The following is a 20,927-nucleotide window of genomic DNA, read 5'->3' as shown; positions in this document are numbered from 1 at the left end:
TTATTCTCAGAATCAACAATATGTGTAAAGTAAGTCCTTAGTTATTTAACACTTAGATTTCTGGCATCCCCAAGCATCACTCACTCAATTATTCCTTCATTCAAGAAACAATAAGCAAAGAGACACAATGCTAACCCAAACAATGTTTCTGATCTAGTTATCTACTGAGATAGATACACAATTGCAAACTGGCAAAGGCACAATGAATGAAATGTATACATCCAAAACATTGCTTAAAATGAAAATAAAGAAAAATATCTACATAGGCAAAGACACTCCAAGCAATGACAGAAGATTTACTCCTATGTAAATCTTAATGCACTGCTGTGATTGTCTGGCTGACCTGAAGGCAAGAATTATGACAAGTTAGATGTGGCTCTAAAAGCCCAGTGGATGAGCCCACAATAGTGAAGTGAACTGTGTGGGGAGTAGGGATAGGGAGAAGAATCAAGAAAGAGAAAAGCAAAAGCCAAGGAAGAGGGCAGAGGACACAGTGGCAATTATGCTGCAGACAGAAAGCTTCCAGAGTCACAGGCCAGTGAACGGCGGATGCTCTGAAGACAGAGGTGAACTGGTGAGTGGAGTCAGAAGACGGAAAAGCCTTGAAACAAACGGCCACCCTCATGGCCCCCAGATACGTGCACAGAGCGTATGTGCATGTATGTATGTGTGCGTGGGTACAGGTGTCTCCACCCAGGGAGGGAGGTAAATTTTTATGAGAAAGAAGTAAATGATCCAAAAAAGCAAACTGACATCAGGGACATATGAGGAATGTCAATTCTCCAGTTTCCCACAGGGTCCTCCTACTTTGCCTTCTAAAGGATGATCGACAAGAGCAATTCCCCACGAACTGGCTTTATCTTGACCCTCTTAAGAACCACCTTGGGTGAGAGAAAGAGTCCATTTGCACTGTGCCACCAAGGGATGGATCAGATGAAAGGTTGTCAGGCACCCTCTGTCATGGCCTCAGTGACAAGGGTGTGTCCCTAACTTTAGTAACCCTACCATTGATCATGAACCCACCAAAATTAAGAACGTTTTGGAATTAAAAAAACAATCCAGTCAGTTTGATTACATTCTACTTTGCAGAAATTATAATCATTTTCATCATGCGGTTCTGAAAAAAAAAAAAAAATCCTTCCATGTTTCTGGATGTCCAAGGCAAGTGCACAATTTCCTAACGTTTTTTCTTAAAAAAGAAAGAAAGAAAGAAAAAGAAGCTTGACTGAATAATTGGAAGTGTGCCAGCTCTTCAAACATTTCTTGTTTTATTCTCTTTCATGGCGAGCCCCAGGAGTCCTTCAAAATGAAAATCATGCAGCATGAAGAAGCCTCTCCAGGGAAGGACAGGGAAGCGCCCAGTCTCTCTGTTCACTAAGCACTTACTAGGTGCCGAGCAGGGCAAAGAGCTGACACTGACAGGCAGCCTGTGAGTAATGAGACTTGACACTGCCCAGCGCTTTCAGCCTTTCAAAGCATGTGCATGCATTGTCTGACTTGATCCTAACAATGACTCGAAAGGTAGGCAGAGTAGGTATTATTTCCATCTTACAACTGAGGACAGGGAGGCTGAGGTCACAAGGGTAATGAACAATGGAATCAAAACTAAATTAACTAAGCAATGAAAAAATAAATTTAAAAAACAACAACAAGGAAGTTGGGAAAGTGAAACAGGAAAAGAGAGAAACCAGGTTAGAGATATGCCCTGTTTGATGGAGAGGGAGAAAAACAACCTGACTTTTGACTTCGGGCATAACAGAAAATAGGATGGGGTACAGAGGGAAGGGTGACAAGAGAGGTGTGGAGTTTGCGCTTAATTTTGCAACCCAATAGCCACATTAGGTTCTTTTTTAAACACGCCCAAAATTACAGACAAAACAGAGAATGGATAACATCCTTGTACTCTCTGTAATCTTTATGAAGTGTCAGGAACTGATCCTCCAACAACCCCCGGTACTATTACTATTGTTCTCATTTTGCCCTTGAGGAGACGCAGGCTCAAGTTGCTCAAGGTCATGAATGCAGTGGGGGGGCATTTGAACGAAAGCAGGCTGGATTCAGCGTTCAGGATCTTAACAACAGCAACATCATACTCCTCTAAGTAAATGAGAGATTTTTCTAAAACTGTCTTCCAGAAGTTCTCCTTTGATTTACCGTGTATATTACTGAAACAGCCTGTTCTTATGAAAATATCAGCAAAGAGGGGAGTTGTAAACAATCCATCTTTACTTGCCTGCTCAGTGGAACCCAGACAGAACCAACACATACATTGCTGTAAGGGGCATATTTAATATCTGAAATCTTCAGGGGTTTTGTATTATATGCATACAGCAATAAAACCTGGAAGAAAATTAAAAGGCATATAAAATGTGACGTCAAAATTACACTTTGCCTCAGAAAGTGCAGCATCAGTTCTCAAAATATCATCACTAAACTTTAAAAAGTTTTTCTTTGAAAAACAAAGACAAGGTTTTTTCAATTCACTTTAAAAAAATGATATGAACAAGAACTGTGCAAAGGTTATAAGATGAAAAGAAACGCTATTTGGTACCAATATTATATTGTTTTTTGAAGAGTGACATTTCTTACAGCAGTTAACTTTAAATTCCAGGCTTTGAAGGTCCCCTACAACAAGTTCTAAATAGATACCTGGTAAATATCCAACTTCGTTTCTTGTTACTTCTCAGTATGCGCTTTCCCACCAGCGGTCCTACCTGCTTCTGTGCATTCACTTATGCTGGTCCCTTCCTCTTCTCTCCTGTTTTTCCAGCCACACACAACTTTCCAGTCCCCACTCTTAAGATGAAACTTGTCCTTAAAGACTCACTCTCTAGTAATTTCCCTACAGTTTGAATTCTGACAATTCTTAGAGTCAGTCCCACACGATAGAGCACCTACTTACAGTCATGGACTCATAGAATTTGAGGTTCAGAGAACCTTAGAGATGATCTGCTCTAAGTCCCTCATTTTAAGTAGGAGAAAGCTGACGCCCAGAGCTGCCAGTCAAAACCGACTCATTCAGTGCATGCATTTATCTCTGCTTCCTCACAAATCAAACTAAAATATGAGCAAAGGGATTTTTTTTTAAGTGTAAATCCACAAAGATAGAAAGAATGAGAGAGTGAGTGAAGCAGATGAGAGATGTTAGCAACACTTTGAGGGCCGGAAAGCACTTGGAAGAGCGTAGCTGACTCAGCAGAGAGGAAGGGCTTTGTCCTAACTGCCCTGAGAGCATTTGCCAACAAAAAGCATGACTGAGAACTCTGAAAAGACTCAGGGACGGAGGTGTCAGGGACCTTAGACAACCTCCCTCCCATCCTGTCTCTGAGCCCATACAACTAGGAGACTCCCCCTTCCCTTGCCTCCTCCCTGCTGGTTGGACTTTTTCCATTTTGCTCTCTGCTGAGGTTAAATCAGAAAAGATCTATGCTCAGGGACATTAGGTACAGAGGTGTGGTACTGAGCTGAAAATATTGGAATTAAGTGAAAGTTTATATTCTGAACAAAAGACATCTCCCTACCACTCTAGCCACTGCCCAGAATGTAGGAAACCAGACAGGAATCTAAAAAAGTCCTCTTAAGAGACCAGACAAAGAGAGAAGACCTACAGATATTGACATTTCAGCATCCTCCAATGAAACCGCTGGCTCCTTCAATGACCCTACAATGAAGTCTATAAATCAGTAAGCCTGACCCAATACGCGTCTTTGTGCTTCCAAACATGAATGGATAGCCAAGGGTCACTAGACATGAAATGAAAGGCAGAGACAAAACTAATATAAGAAAAGAACTGGAGAATCAGATACAAGACAGAGAGCAGAAGAAATCTACAAAGAAACTACAGCTAATATCCTTAGAGAGAAGGAAGACAATATTGCATCTGTGAAACAAGAACACAGTGCTGTTAAAATGAAGCAATCAGAGAAAAGGAAAGAACTCAAAAATTAAAAAATATGATCATAACAACTAAATACTCAATAAAAGATTTGAAATATAAAATTGAACATATCTCCCCAAAAGTAAAATCTGAATTTAAAAACATAAATAAGGGAGAAAAATAAAGACTCAATCTAATAGGTTCAATAGCTGGATAATAGAAATTCCAGAAGGTACAGAGATAATAAGAGGGAGGAAAATTATCACAGGAAAAAACCTCCATAAACTGAAGAATACACTTTCCAGATTGAAAGGGGCACCTTAAGTATCCAGCACAATGATGAAAGACCCACACCAAGGCACATCAAGGAATTTCAGAACACAGGGGAAAGGGGGAAGATCCCCAGGGCTTCCAGGGGAAAAAAGTCAGAATAAAGAACTAGGGATCGGAACAGGATCAGACCTCTCAACAGCAATGCAGGATTGCCAGAGAAAATGGAGCACACCTCCAACATTTTGAAGGAAAATAATTTTCAAACTAAAATTTTATGCCCAGAAAACAATGAATTAAGCATTAAAATGATGACTTTTTTTTTTTTGGTGAGGAAGAATTGCTCTGAGCTAATATCCATTGCCAATCTTCCCCTTCTTTTGCTTGAGGAAGATTAGCCGTGAGCTAACATCTGTGCCAGTCTTCCTCTATTTTTATGGGGGTCGCTGCCACAGCATGGCTTTATGAGTGGTGTAGGTCGGCACCTGAGATCCAAAGCGGTGAACCTGGGCCACCAGAGTGGAGCATGCCAGACTTAACTGCTACACCACGGGGCCGGCTCCTATAATGAAGACCTTTTGCCAGACATTTAAGGTCTTTTTACCTCTTGTGTGAGTACAGAGTACATCTCAGTCAGTTTGTTGCAACACTTAGCATCTCAGGGCACTGTAATTACGATATTGACTTTTGGTCAAACATGAATGAAACGTACTAACTAATAATTAATATAGTCCTGTTCTAGGATCTGAAACACACTAGGAAGCAGCCTGTGCCATCTTGTTAGCATTTTTTGTAGAAAACGTGCCTACTGATAATTAGCATCTGGATTCCATTGTTATCTTCATTCCTTTTATTGAGTTTGGGCCCATGCATAGTTTTGACTATGTGAAGAGAGAGATACATTAAGATCCCTCCTTAGATAAGACAGCAGCTTCCTTGAGACCAAGATGTCTCATCGTATTTTGGTAGTTCATGATCCATAGATGAAGTGTGTCCTGTGCAACTGAGAGAGGATCCTGGAAGCTGCTCCTGGACATTGCGGATCTCTCTCACGGTTATCTTTGATTTCTTTATCCTGCAATGCCTTATCCTTATGAAAAGTCTGTCATGAAGATACTTTGTAGAGTCTGGTGAAACCTGTGAATAATCAGAACCTCCAATACACCCTTTCTCAGGAAGCTGGAAGATGTGTTTATTCGGCATGAGAGAGCAAATCAATGTAGAAAGAAACATGGGACCCAGGGAAGTCAACTCAGAGAGAGAGGAAGGAATTCTCAGGAGGAAGGTGAGAGTTCTTAAGATGATAGTTGATAGCCATGAGAACAGGCAGTGCAGTGTGGAGCATGTCTCTGAAGAAGAAAAAAGAATGGAACCAAGAAATAAGCTGATGAGTTTGACCACGTGGAAAGGGATCGTGTAGTTCTTTGAACGTTTAGGGAGAATGAGAGATCCTAATATATAGAGAACAAACACTAGGTTAAACAAAAGTAAGGCAATTTTTTTTGTTCAGGAAAGAAGAAGACAGGAAGGAAAAACATAGTACTTTATTGGCTCAGCTTTGGGTGATATTTACATGGTCATAATGTAAAGACTTAACATAATGTTACGAATTATGATAGAACTCAATCACGAGAATGTGCCGAGGAGAAGGGTGTGTGCGAGGGGGGAAGAGGGGCTGACGCTAGCCTTCACCTTCCTGAGTAGCATGTGAAGTTGATCACTCAAGAAATCATCTCATGAGCACATAATTTAGATAAATGGAGGGAAAAACTAACCAAACAAAATGTCTGAAAGAGTTTAAAGTAATTGTGTCTGAGGAGGGCAATTCAGGGATGAGGACAGCTAGACAGAGGACTCTTCTTTTTTATTCATTAAAAGTCTTTCAAAAAGTGATTTTTCAAACTATGGAAAATTCAGTGAAACATTTCTGAAAAGAAAATGAAATCAGTCCCAGAGAGATTAGCCCAAGATCTCACACTGTCTTACAGTGTTTGCTCTTGTTTTGTGTTGGTTAACCTTGACTCCTGGGCTAGCATACAAAACCCCTGAGCGCAGGAGTGATATCTGGTACTTTTTTAGTAGAGCTCACAGCACCTGGTGCATATTAATTAATATCTTCATATTTCTGGAATTTTCATTACATCTGTTAAGAGCTAATGAAGTTCCTCCAAGCATGTTAGTGGGAAAATTTAAATAGATAACGTGCTTTATGCTTAACCCCTGATAATGAAAATGACTTTCTCCCTCCTTGGGCTGATACTTGTCAATGGCTTTGCAATATAATTTCAAAGCCTTTTCTAACAGAGTGTGGCACAGACAACTGAATTCAAAGTATAGCCTGCAATCAGAATGGACTTGAATAAAGTGGTTAAATAACAAAACACTAAACTCACTTGCACAGTTGCTGTGAGCCTAGGCTCTGGAGCCGGCCTGCTTGGGTTTGCCTCCACCACTTACTGGCTGAGTGATCTTGGGCAAATTATTAAAAGGTTGTGCTTCTTCTTCCTCATTTGTAAAATGGAGATGTGGTAAGCCCCATCCCATGGCTTGCGTGAGGATTCAATGAGTCAATGTAAAGTGCTTAAAGCAATGCTTGGAACATTACTATTGTTGTGGTTAGCCCATGATCACTTCTGCCTCCTCACTCTACCTTGGTAGCTCATTCTTCATATTCTCTTAGAGCAACTTGACATCTGATCTCCCAGCCAGTCCTTGTCTAATCCACTAGTGCTTAGGTCTCCTCCCAACTTGGCCTCACTCATCAGGGATAAGTTTCACCCTATATCACCTTGCATACTCAGGACTGGATTCTGCAGGTGACAAGATACCCACGATGAAATTTTCAATGCTCCCTCACTCACTTCTGCAAGTGCTTTTTTTCAATGGCCAAGAAGTGATACGGTTTGGACAAACACTGAGGAATACTATATTGAAAATTGTCTTCTAGCTAGTCTACTAAGCAAAAAAATAAAATACATCTTTGGCAAAGAAAAAAAATAAAGTCAAATTGTCTTGTATGTAGAATCCCGTACAGCCCAGGAATGGGTGAAAGAAGCACACTTCTTCCACTAGATGGAGTTGATTCGTAACTTCCTCCTCTTGGCATATAATCACCTAACAAAATGCTTGGCATACAGTATGCACTCAATAAATGCTCTATTAATTAATTAGTAAGTAGTTGAGTTATATGTGTATTATAAAGAAATCAATATTAAGAATTAGAAGACTTAGGTTCCTATTCCTATTTTTGTCACTAATGAGTCGTGGCATTGGTCAAGTCACTTTGCCCATATGGGACTTTGCTTTCTCATCTGTAAAATGAGAGTCTTGAATAGATGTTCTCTTAGTTTCTTTTCAGATCTGAAATTTGACTTGGGTGGTACCAAGAAAAGTCAGAGAAGGTTTCCAGTGGAGCCTACTAAATCAGCTGACCATGGAGTAGCCATTCTTGGTGAATCATCAGTAGAGCTGTAAGGTGCATTGGTAGCACTGGTCTAGAGCAGTGCTTCTCAAACTTGAATGTGCATACATTACTTGGGAGATATTACTAAAAATGCATACTCTAATTCAGTGGGTCTGGAGTGAGACCTGAAATTCTGCATTTCTAATGAGTTTCCATGTGACACCAGTGCTGCTTGTTCTCGACCGCACTCTGAGTAGCAAGGGCCAGGAAGTATCAGAATACCAGTACCTGCCTCATTTATGCAGCTTTTATCTTCCCCAGCTCCCAGAAGCTGGATGTAATTCTGGGTCTCATCTGTAGGACCAGGCTCTAGCTAATCACTTGGCCAACAAGACCTAGAATCCAGAGCACCTCAGAGGGGAGCCCCAGGCATCTCTGAGTTACAGCACTCCCAACATCCAAGTTGATAATATTGGACTTCTGCTTTTATTACAACTTGGTGGTTTTCCCAGGAACTCTAACTCTTCCTGTGGTATCCTGCTAGGGCTGAGCTTGTCTTGAATACACAGCATGCTTGTTTGGGATCATGCAATAGAGTCTAGGTCTTATCAGGGATATAAAGACCTCCAGAAAACAGCACCAGCTCCACATCTGTTGCTCCCAGACTAGCTGTATTTCCGCACTGCATAAACTTATCTCCAAGAACTATTTCAGTTCTATCCAAGTTTTCACTTGGCAGACGGAGTCTTGCTTTTCAGTGCTTTGCTTGATCAGACTTCTTGCACTTGATCATGGTTGTCTGCCTAAATCATTTGTGGTCTCTGAATACCATGCCTTGGATCATCCGGCTGCATTCAACACAATAGCCTTGGCAGCAGTTTGATTCCCTCCAAATTAGTTCTCACAAGCCAAAAGTAGGGGCCCGCTACTCATTCTTTATTGCCTCTACTCCCTGCTAGCTCTGAGTTGCATTCTTTGAGCCTGATCAAGTTATAAACATAATCTAAATCTTATTCTGAACCTCAAAGGGGCTGGCTTGCGATCCAGCACCCTAATGGGAACTCTGGATGCTAAAAATGGCAAGAAGATGAGGTAGGATAAAGCTAAAGGTCCTAAGATATAATCTTGAGACAAATTTGAGCCATCAAACCTTTGGTCATGGTTACATCTTTTTAAGGTTATGCTGAGTTTTGCGTCTGACTTAAATCAGCCATTCTTTGTAACTATTTTTAAAGCCCGTCTGGGAGGTTCATTAAAATGACTGTGCCTGGCAGCCTCTTTAGTGTCTGTCTCTAGAAGATACTGAAATTATTCAAAAGATGCTTAGTTTGTAACAAAGTTCTAATGAAGAGCTTATAATGTGGTTCTACCATATTCTACTAAAGATAATTTTGTGAAATATGATAATATAATTCCTATCCCCTATACTTAAGTTAAACTTTTCCAAGTCATAAACTTAATTTTAAAGTATCATGGCAAGGAATATTTAGCCCTCTGAATTATCTAAAAATTTTATATGCAAATCCCCAGTCCCAGGGTTTCCATTCTGCTACCACCAGCATCCTTGGTTCGTACTGGCATTTCCTCTTCAGTGTAGTGGATCGACTGAAGTGGATTGAGTAGGTGAATCAAGTGATGTTAACTTGCATTGTTATCCAATCACCCTCTAGACTCCTGGAAACTCTGAAGCCCTAAGTCAGATATTAATTGTTTTTAATTTATTATTTTTTCCCGAGGCAACATTGGTTTATAGACATTAATTTTCATTTCCATCCTGCCCAGAGGCTAGAAGTGCCCGCAGCCAGGACCTTCGTCTGATGATTCAACACAGCACCATGTTTAGGAGTACAGACCTGGAGTCAGATTGCTCCAATCCTGACTCCTTGCCAACAAGCATCCCCCCTCATGTGTCTCAGTTTCCTCTTCTGTAAAATGGGGCTAATGATACTACCTACCTCATAGAGTGGTTGTGAAGTTAAAGTAAGAGACGTGCCTTGGAACACAGTAAGCCCTACATAAGTGTTCACCATTGCTATTATCTTGTTTCACGAGCTGCATGAGCTTCAGCCAGTTATTCAACCTTAAACTCTACACTCAAGGCTTAAGAAGATAATGAGTAGATGAATGGTCAAATACACCAATATTTAAATCATCAAACAGATTTGAGTGTTATCTTCTAAAAAAGATCGAATCTTAGGTCCGAGAATATGTAGTCCATTCAAGCCAGTGTTTCCCGATTTTTTTACTGAGATTTATGGCAGTGACTACATATGTACATAATACACGCATACTTATTGTCAAAGGGGAAAAAAATGTCCCCAAACTAAGAAATGGAAAACCTGTGTGCTCTGTGCCTTTGCTTATGGCTTAAGACTCACTCAAGCAAGCTGTTTAAATCAGAATTTGTTAGTTGGTGGTCTGCTTCTAATCTCCGCCTGACACTAGTTCACGCTTCCATGTTAATTGTCAGACGCAATTGTTGGTGGATGAAACTTTGTTATTCTAATTATCAGCCACAGACATAGTCTTAGCATTAACTTCTCAGATCATCTTACCCCAGACTGTTATGAATATGATATTCCTATTACACATTTATTCACATTACGAAATGAAATTTATACCTTATCCTTTCTTCCTCATTTTTAAAAAACTGGCTACTTAGGTAAACATTGTGTTTCCCAAGTCTGTAATCCTTCTGTTCCCATACCCTGTCTGAAGGGACATACCCTTTTATCACTTCGTCGGTTCTCTTACCAACATGTCAATAAATTCTAACATATGCTGAAGATCAAGCTATCTGAGAAATTTTCTTTTTTAACAATATCTATCATGAAACAAAAGTTGCAGAAAACAAGAATTTCACTTACTGCAAATAATGCATTCTGATTTTTTTCCTGTATTTAATTTCTTTAAAAAAATACTTTACTCATGACCCACTATATTGACTCCATGACCCATGAGTATTCTTGGAAGCACAACCTGAAAACTACTGCACTAAATTCCCCCAAAGAGACTATAGATTCATGACCTTAAAATGTATAGAGACTATCTGGCAAAGATTTGACTTGGAAAGGGTCGGAAGGAAAGTAGTCTCAAAATGTGAGAAATAGCTTGAAATGTTTCAGGAAGTAACATGTTAAAGTAACTCTTTTTGTATGAATAGGAAGAGACATGTAATTGACCAAGAGTTAGGAGCAGAGTATCGGCCTGAAGAAGCAGAATGCAGGGGCCAATGGGAAAAGCACGCTCAAGAGCAACGAAGTAGGCTCTGGAGGTTTCACATCTGACACGGGGCACATGAGCCAAGAAGCAGCAGAAGCTACCAGAGGCACAGCTGGAGGGGACAGCACTCAAGAGCTGGAAAGTGCAGGAGTAGACCAACGCAGAAAACAAAAAACAAATAAAAATGCTGAACAGAGCAAAACTCTATGGCCAACATTTTATGGGAAAAAGCCTGAGGCTCTTCTTAGTGAGAGCAGCAATCAAAGGAATTCTTTGTAGAAGCTTCCTCTGTAAAAGGCTGTAGTGACCAACTGTTCCATTTTTAAAAGCTTGACTCCTCTTCAAGACTCTCCTAGAATCTGAATCACTGTTCTTATCTCCAAGAGTTCAGGGACTGACATTGAATTGCTCCTAAATATTTACCCCCATCTCCTCCTGCCCCCCAGTTAGCCTTATTGCAAATGTGTATCCACGCATAGGGACACAGACATGGATAAATATAAAGATAGAGTTGGATAAAGATAATAAATATTAAAATAAGGAGTTATATGTGTGATGCAAATCTGTAAACAGCATTTAGAGGCAAACTAAGTTGTTTCTCTTATTTGCTATGTACTTTAATTTTGTTGGTTAGGCACAGTTTACTGTCTTTTCTGTACAGTGTTGGAGCTAAAGTATCTATAGGAGATCTTGTTGCTAAACTTTAAAAGGTGCTTTTAAATAATGTTTGCCAAGTGTATCACATGTATGTTTGAAGTTATTAAACTTTGAAATGGCATAATAATTTTAAAATGATTTCAGAGAAGAAATGACCGCTACTATTTATTGAGGTGAGGAGTTTACATAATTATCTCTAATTACAGAAGAGGGTAACCAGGATACAGAAAAGTTAACTAATCCACTGAAGATCACAAAATTATTAAATAACAGAGCTGGGATTCAAACCCAGGCAGTTTGGCTCCAGAGTCTATGCTCTTAACCACTACATTAATGTAAGCAAAATAAATAAAAAGAGAACCATTCCCAGTAAAATTGTGCAAAGACAAAGAAAAAAAATCTCAAAAGTAGCTAGTGAAAGAAGTCAGAATACTTCTAAAGCAGCAACCATGGAAATGAGTAGATGACATTTTCAATGTACTGAAATGAAACAATTTCCAATCTTGAATTCTCCACTCCATAAAAATTTACTTCACAAATAAATGTAAAATAATGACATCTCTCAGGCAAAAAAAATTGAGAGTGTTGCCTCCAGAGGATCCTCACCAGAGGAAATTCCCAAGTATGTACTTCAACAGAAAGAAGTGATCCTAGATGGAATGTTTAATATGCAAGAGAGTAAAAAACAAAGCAAATGCTGAATATGTAGAAAATTCTAAAGGAAAATACCTCTTGTATAAAACAATTAAAATAATATTATTTTGGGTTTAAAAAGAAAATGTACTGTAATATCATAGAAGTCAATAGAGGAGCAAAGATATTCACTAACTTTAGACTTTGATAAGTTATGTATGTTGTCCTGGGGTTAACCACTAAAAGCACAGAGAAAGAGTGCATAATTTCAAAACTCATAAGAGGAATGATAAAAGTAATCAATCTGAAAGAAGGGAAGAAAGAAAAAGAAAAGAGAAAAGCTGAGACAAGTAGAAACACAAAATAACATGGCAGATTTAAAACCAAACATACTAGTATTTACATTAAATGTAAATGTATTAAATTCTGCAGTCAAAATACAATATCGTCAGACTGTATTTAAAAATATCCAAGTGCACGTCTTTTATAAAAAACAATTAAAACACAAGTATGCGAAAGTGTTGAAAGCAAAAGATCAGACAAAGGACAAAGATATACTGTGACACAATAACCACAACAAAGTCATTTTCCAAGCCAGCCTGGTGGCGCAGCGGTTAAGTTCGCACGTTCTGCTTCTCAGTAGCCTGGGGTTCACCAGTTTGGATCCTGGGTGTGGACATGGCACCGCATGGCACACCATGCTGTGGTAGGCATACCACATGTAAAGTAGAGGAGGTTGGGCATGGATGTTAGCTCAGGGCCAGCCTTCCTCAGCAAAAAAGAGGAGGACTGGCAGTAGTTAGCTCAGGGCTAATCTTCCTCAAAGAATTAAAAAAGTCGTTTTCCTTTAGTAATATCAAACAAAGCTGACTTTATCAGGAAAAAAAGCATTATTACAAAAAGGTCATGAGTCACTTCAAAATGATAGAACACTCAATTCACCAAGAAGATAAAACAGATATCAATCTCATTGCACCTACAGCCTCAAATTGTGTAAAACAAAATTTGACAGAACTGAAAAGAAAAACTAAACAATGACAATACCTATGTGAGATTTAAACATACTTCTTTTAGTACTTGATTTAAGAAAATAAAAAGAGAAACAAATTGAAAAATCAGCAAGGATATAAAAGATTTGAACAAGACTAACCAAACTGACCCATTAGACATATAGGAACAATGCCTCAACAACTGAGGAGTGCACATTCTTTTTAAGAGCAATGGAATATTTACACAATTAAACCTCTCTGGCAGAAAAAAAGCAAATTTCAACAAATATCAATCATATAGAGCATTTTTTATTACTACAGAACAACAAAATCTAGGAATAAATAACAAATGATAACTAGAAAAGCTCCATATAGTTTGAAATTTAAGAAACACATGTTGAAATGACCTATGCATCAAAGAAATCATAATAGATATTTAAAAACTATTTTTAACTGAATGATGATGCCAATGCTATAACAAAAGCTCATGGGGTGAAGCCAAAGCAATAGTTAGAGAGGAATTTTTCACCTTAAAATGCAGACATTAGGAAACAGACTGAATATTGAGGTAAACAGCTATGTCAAGAAGTCCATCGTTAGGAAAAAAACAAACAAACAAAAAAGTAGAAGAACGGTATATAGATTAATGAAATAAAACTAACTAATGAGAAAACTCTAGTGGCAAATAACCAACATAAAAAATGAAAAGGGGCACTTCACTACAAATACATCAGATAGATTAAAAATATGAGAGAAATTTTAAATAAAATGGGAAAATTCCTAGAAAAAAACAACTTAAACAAAACTGACTCAAGAAGAAATAGAAAGCCCCAATGTTCTATAAACAGGAGTGATAGTCAAAATATTTAAAACTTGATTTGGCAGAGGCACTAACCATTAGCACAGACACTGGCCCAGTCAGAACTGATACCAACTCTGATAACCAGTACATTTGTTTTAATGCTTAAAGACTGTCTGTAACTATTGGGAATTATATCATTAGTCTTATGTTATGTCACAAAGAAAACACTAGGACCAGATGGCTTTTCTGATGAGTTCTTATCAAATACTGGAGGAAAAATTTTACTCCAAACTTACACAAACTTCACCAGAGAATAGAAAAACATGATTATGTTTATCAGCTCATTTTATGAGTTTAGCAAAAGCTTGTTGCCAAAAAATACCTGACAAGGATAGCACAAAAAGGAAAATTTATAGCCCAATATTACTCCTGAAAACAGTGGCAAAAATCCAATACAAAACATCAGCAAACTGAATCCAATAAAATGAATACATTGTGACCAACTTGAGTTTATCTCAGGAACGCAAGGTTGATTTGAGATTATGAAATCAATTAACGTATTAAAAGAGAAAAATCATAAAATCATCTTCATATAGTAAAATATTCATGATAAAAATTCTTAGCAAAGTGGCAGTAGGAAAAAACTTCCTTAATGTGATAAAGAATAACTACGAAAAAAAATAAATATCATATACAATGGTGACGAGTTGGAAAGTCTCCCTTTCTGATCAGGAAAAAGGGAAATGATCAACTTGAACCAGACTTTCCTAGGATTTCTCATTTTCAGATTCATTCTGCTAGACAATGCAGACTCTATATTGCTGTATATCTTTACCTATATGATCAGAGGATGCTCTCTCCGTATCAAGTTAGAATGGCCTTGTTAAACTTTATATCTAAATGTAAGATTTAGCTTTGTAATTATGTTACATACCATAGGTTCGATTTCCCTTGGAGGTCTTTGCAGGGGAGGAATGTACCACTGAAAACAAAGTTCTTTGTTTACCATTTGCATTGTCGTATCTGATGACATCACATCTCCAAAAGACGGGCTGGGCAGGAGCTTTAGTGATAAATTGGAGTGTTCAGAACTGTCATGATGTAACTAGGGAACAAGCAAAAACATCAGTTTAATTGCTGGTAAGGAACTCATTCAATATTTAGGGCATTCATTCAATATTGGCTACAGTGGAAAACTCTGGAAATTGGCTCAGCTTGTTTTATGGATGTAGATCTTAAAACTGTCCCTGGTTTACCACAGAGAAGATTCTCCCACAGAAAAATAAAATATGCTTCAGAACCCAGTGGACTCAACAAACGTCTTCCACTTTGGGGACTCTCCCAGAGTAACGGTCTGGAGGGGAACATGTCCACGCTATCATTTCAGTCTCAAGGTCATCACGAATTCTAAGAACATCTTCTAATTTTTTTCTGGTTTATTCACTGGTGAACGTACTCAGGGTGTGGTTATAATTTATTATCTATTTTCCCATAGCATTTTTTTTTGCAGTGCCATATGCAAAATAAGCCATAGTTTTTGCTCTAAAAGACTAAAATCCATTGCTCTCATTCATTCTTTAAATGAATGTGGCCTAAATAAATCTAAGTTCAGTCTTGGTGAATCAGGGCTCAGCTCATTTGATGGAACTTGTTCCCTGAATCAGGAGTTTTCAAGAAACATAAATATGTAGAATGTAATGGACAATTTCATAAATTATTTACTTAGTTTTTTAAGGTAGCTAAGTAAGGAAAGCATGATTGCTATCAACAAAATAACAGTGTAGCCAGAGACAATGATAGTGATAATAATATCTCAAGCCTAAAAAGGACCTTCTTCTTTCTTTGGAGTGCAAACTATTTTCAAAATTAACTTTTCGTTACTCCTAAGTTTACAGCACGGTGGCTGGGAAGCAGGTCTTCTATGAAACTCTTGACATCAAAGATACTTCAAAGTTTGGTGACCAAAGGGAATACGTGAGGACCAGAAAGAAAGGCCCGATGTTTCTAGAAGTCTTTGTAGTTCCCATTATTTCTGAGCCTATTCAAGACATAATGTAAGACTGTCAATGCAAGTCTTCAAAATAAAATAAAAACAGAAATAAAGACATTGACCTTTCAAGTTGTCTACTGATAAAAGAAAAAACATGTTTTGACTGAAAGGTAATATTAAAGGTGAAAACTTTTCCAAAATGTCTAGAGACTATCATAAAAAGATATTATAAGCCAGAATCCTCATTTATTAGCACTATGACACTAAAAGCATGACCAAAATCCACAATAAACAAGATTATTAGGGTTAAATAAGCATTTAAAACTGCTTAATTAAGATTAATTCTATGTCAGGTAGTTCACCTAAAAATCAGGTAAATGATTGATTCAAAAAATAATTTCTCATATTTTCTTCATATCTGTGTCTTTCAGAGGTTGCAACAACTATTTTAAGAAAAGAATTAATATTTAATACCTAGGTAAGTGGAGAAAATAAAAAGCGAATATCTTTTATTTCAATATATACAGCGTTTATTAGCATGATGCTCTAACAATGGTCAGTTACAACAGAAGTCAATATCAAAATAGGCATTTAATTTTCCACTATCTTTAAAACAACATCACATCTAGTTGCTAATGGGATTAATTACATATGCTAATTGATGGGCTATCCACTGAGTGCTTTTGATGTGTTCGATTTATTCTTTGAAAGGAATGAAACAATGGACCTATTAGGAGAAATCTTGTTCGCCACACTTCCATTAACAAGTCACTTTGTGCTAACCAAATATTTGACCTGACACAGACTGTCACAGGCACACAGTCTAAACGTGAATAACTCTGCCTTGTGCACTATTTTAATCATATCCTTTTTTTGGGAATTTTTATTTGCTTGGTAGTTTGTTTGGCACCTTTGTTTTTCCATCACAAAACCTCAATAGACTTGACAACATGCAGACTCACACAGCTGATGAGCACGACACGTAGCAATGATCATTCTGGAAAAGCGTCTACAACTTTGTGGGGGAAAAGCAGGTTTAAGTATCAAATTATGGAAAGAGTTCAATTGAAATAGCCTCCTGAGTGACTAAAGGCTCAAAAATGTTATTATAAAAATCAGCCATGCTTAGAGTTTATTTTTTAAAAAATCCAGAAGGCTTTATGCTCATTAGATGTCTACCCCAGTGAAACAAACACATGATTAGGTGGCTTGCACCTGTCAGGCAGGTGACAGTGATCTCCAGAGCTGATTATCCTGGGAGAATATTACACTAATTATATCAAAAAAGAGCAAACAGGGTGAAACAACTCTTTGATAACATTGCTGCCGTCAGAAATGTCACATGTAGGTACAATATATTCAACGGTGGACGTTTGGAGGATCATCCTTAGGAACTGGGTAACAATAGGGTGCCCTTAATACTAAACTACCCAAGCAGAGCTCCTTGCAGAAGAGTATTTAAGAAGTCACACATATATAAGTTTCCAAACTCTTATAAAACATTCGCAAGAATACATCCATTAAAACTATAGTCCTCAACCTTCCCATTCTCAGCCTCTTACTCCAAAACACCCGAGGCATCGGGGACACGTGGCAGTAAATCCTCAAAGAGAGTCTCAGTTCCCAGGAGGTGAATCAGAATCTGGTGTTAGATGGACTGACTTCATCCCACTCTTACTCTTTCCTCCCCCGTGGAGGACCAGACACTCACGTTACATCCCCGGCCTTTCCACCTCCTCTCACGCCCCTCCCTGGGACAGCGTTACTGGACTGATGAAATTGGGAAAAAGAATTTTGGGTATGCATAGTTCTGCTCTTTCTTCGGAACTGTTTGCAGGGAGTGAACATTCTCTTCTCCTGCATGTGACAGATTTTTAAAGGGGCCTGTGTCCCCAGAGATATTAAAGAGGCCTGTAATGACCAAATAAATAAACAAATAAATACATGGCTGATTTGGTAAAATCTGTCTTACTTTGCTCTTCACTACTAGGAAGATCCTTTACTGGTAAATATAAACCATATCCTACAATAACTTTATGACTCATAAAGGTGGGTATTTTTTAATCCCAGTCTGTCTTTTATTTCTCAAATGATTTAGAATCTGGGCAGGAAACGGGAGTGCTGGGCACTGGGCATCCCAATATCCCAGTATCTGGGAAGTAATGTGAAAAATCCTCCTGTGTGGATTCCAACACACTGCCCCGGGGGCAACTCCAAAACCCTAACTGAGAAGCACTTCTTTAACTGAATTCTTAAATATTCCTGAGTGGCTCTTTCGACTACTTTTTAAAGTCGTAATTTATTAACAGTCACCCCACTCTCTTGTTCAAGAGCGATTTTTTAAAGAATTCATTATTATCTGCCCAAGACATAAGGTTGCTATTTTCTAGTAGGATATGATGAGCAACGGTTCCCAATTTGGAATAAGCCACATTTTCAAGTCACTTCTCTGGGATAGCTGACAACAGAAACATGGACATGTCCAGTACGAGCAAGTCTATAACTGCAAAAATTAAAATGCTATATGGTGAAATCCAAAGTCAAGATCATTCAAAATAAATGAGTGATTTTTTTTCTAGTTTTGAAAGAATTCTATGCAAATGACTTGATTTATTCATTTCACAAATACATATGGGAAACTTACAATACACTATGTCCACTTGAGTTTTCTCCTTGAATATCTATACCTACAGAGCAGAATATTCCAGTCTTCTCCACAAACATTCTCCTCCTCCTGCTTCCACTGTATCTGCTAATGGTGTTACCACGCTCTAATGACCACAGAGAGAGGTTCCAAATGGTAGAACAGACTTTGATGATTCCCTCTTCTTCACTTGCCATCTCCAAAGGATCACTAACTTGTTTTGTTTTGTTTTCAATTTTACTTAAGCAATATCTTTTACATCCATCTCTTTCTTCCCCTTCCTATCGTCATAAGCTTCATTACTTCATCATCTCCATCTTGGATAACTTCCTTTTATCTATCCTTTGGCAATCAGCCCTACATACTATTGACAATATACCAAATATATTTTAATTTTCATATTCTTTTTGCTATTAACCCTGCCATTTTCTCTTAAAAAGCATCTCTGAAGTACTGTAATTTTCTTTTCTTCTAACTCTGCCAATGTTTCTCTACTACCACACCAAAACTATGTATGGGGACTCTGCCTTATCCATCCACTTTTTCTCCACCAACTAAGAGTGTCCAGCATATTGTTAGTATTCAACATATGTTTGTGGAACGTACCAAATTTCAAATATACATTCCTATTTTTAATAAAACCCTTTATTTTTTCAGTAACTTCTAATTCATCCATTTTGGTAGTTTATTGAAAGATTACTATTACTCAAGAACCTAGTACCCTTAAAAAAAACTCTTTTCCTCTTTCTATATCTGTTTAATCAGTAACTTAAAAGAATTTTCCATACTACATATTTTGGGAAAGTCCATCCAATTGAATAACACTGTCCAAAGAAAACCTTCAAATTTTTATTTAAAAATTTTACCCTTAGTATTCATTCACACTCATGATTGCAAAAAATACACACAAGAATGATTCTTCTTACACATTTAAAACAAAGGTACAGAAATAGGGCATAGATTTAGAAACTCTTGGCCTAGTTTTCTTATAGGGTAATTATATTGAAATTTGTGTAACTTCTTGGCAAAATGGCTGCCTGAGAGATGTTGTTATGTGCAGAATATAGAAAATTCTGAGACATTTCGAAGATTTATGAGAGCAGCAAAACAGAACATTTGATACGTGAACTTTTCTAAAAATCCAGGATGCTTGGTTGGCTTCTCTATACGGTAAAACAGAAATGAGCCTTCCCAGGAAATCTGGGGAAACTAGAAATCTTTGTGCTAGCACTGAGGTTAATGTGCTTCCTGCAGAAATACAAGGATGATTCTAAGAAGTTTTACAAAAACATATAATGTTTTAAAACATTACCTTGGCTGATGAGTCATATAAGCCTTTTTCTGAATAGGATGGAGTTTCCGACTCTTGGAATAGTTCTCTTGGAAATTCATCAATACAAGAGGAAGAATACAGATGTAAGAATTTTTTAAGGAAAAAATGCATTTCTTTTTGGCGCAAAATCAACCCAGAATTGAAAAGGGACGTGAGAAGTGTATCATCTGGCAAAGAAATTCCAGATCCTGGCTTCTGAGATGCTTAAGGAAGAAAAAAAATATCTTAATTTAGAGTCATGTTAGATTACAGAATGGTCTCAATATTGTTGATATTTGCTCACTAACCACTATCTTTGTATATCCCCACCTCGGCTAGTGGCTGCCCATGACCTTCCTCCATTTTTAGAGCTTATACACTAAAGGAATTGCCTCTTGGTGCAGGAAGGAAAGAAAATCTTAGTTAGAAGCATGTGAGGATATTGCTTTAAGGTCCAAGTCTTAACAATGCAAAATATTCTATCTACTATTTTAGGGCTTTTCTCAAAACGGATCTTAAAGGAAGAATTTAAGTGTAGGCAATTTCTTTGAAAAGTGATCCAAGGAGCAGAAGTGAGAGAAAGGAAAAGTGTGATAGAGAAAAGAAAAGAGCCAGTGAGAGTGAGTGAATGAACGGGCTACAGCTGAGGACAATGAGGGCTCAGTTTTGCTGGGGACCTTCTGGGAAAAACATGTAAAATTGTCTCATCAAGGGACTGGGAAGCTGGAATGTTTATCTACCCGTTCCCTGCTTCCTTAGTTGAAGGTTACTCCTGGGTGTGTGGAATCCCTGGCACTTCCAGGCTGTCCTGCCTGCGGTTGGGGAAGCCTCAGTAGCTTCGGAGAAAGCCCAGAGCAGAAAGGACAGCAAAACATGAGTACTTGACAAGGGAAGTGCCAGCAGGTGAATTTAAAGGTGAGCTGAGTTGACACAGGGCAGGGCGTCGCCCACATCAAGTACCCTGGCTCACGTCCACTTCCTTTGCTACTGAACTTCCGTCGTTCCTGCCCCCATCAAGATACACCTCTCACCCTTGACACTTTTCTGAGGGCTTGTCTATCCCATTGCTAACTCCTGACAACTGTGCTTAGCCACTCTGTGACTCAGCCTATTTGCCCTGCCAGCTTC

The 20,927-nt window shown here is 38.1% G+C and overlaps 1 protein-coding gene across 14 annotated transcripts in view; it reads right to left on the bottom strand.

Moving 5' to 3' along the window:
- Window positions 1-20,927, bottom strand: part of CFAP54 (cilia and flagella associated protein 54) — a 308,554-nt gene that overhangs the window by 40,760 nt on the left and 246,867 nt on the right. For 13 of the 14 annotated variants that reach the window (XM_070507105.1, XM_070507102.1, XM_070507106.1 and 10 more), the window contains 3 exons: window positions 19,800-20,023; window positions 14,788-14,958; window positions 2,234-2,340 (listed from right to left, as the gene is read on the bottom strand). In XM_070507105.1, coding sequence (XP_070363206.1) covers window positions 2,234-2,340; window positions 14,788-14,958; window positions 19,800-20,023 — 502 coding nt within the window. The remainder of the gene's footprint in view (window positions 1-2,233; window positions 2,341-14,787; window positions 14,959-19,799; window positions 20,024-20,927) is intronic. The other variant, XR_011502650.1, reaches the window with a different exon arrangement.

Source organism: Equus asinus, chromosome 4 (genome assembly GCF_041296235.1).
Source record: "Equus asinus isolate D_3611 breed Donkey chromosome 4, EquAss-T2T_v2, whole genome shotgun sequence".
In the NCBI taxonomy this organism is placed as follows: Eukaryota; Metazoa; Chordata; class Mammalia; order Perissodactyla; family Equidae; genus Equus; species Equus asinus.
This window is presented reverse-complemented; position numbering and strand designations above follow the sequence as displayed.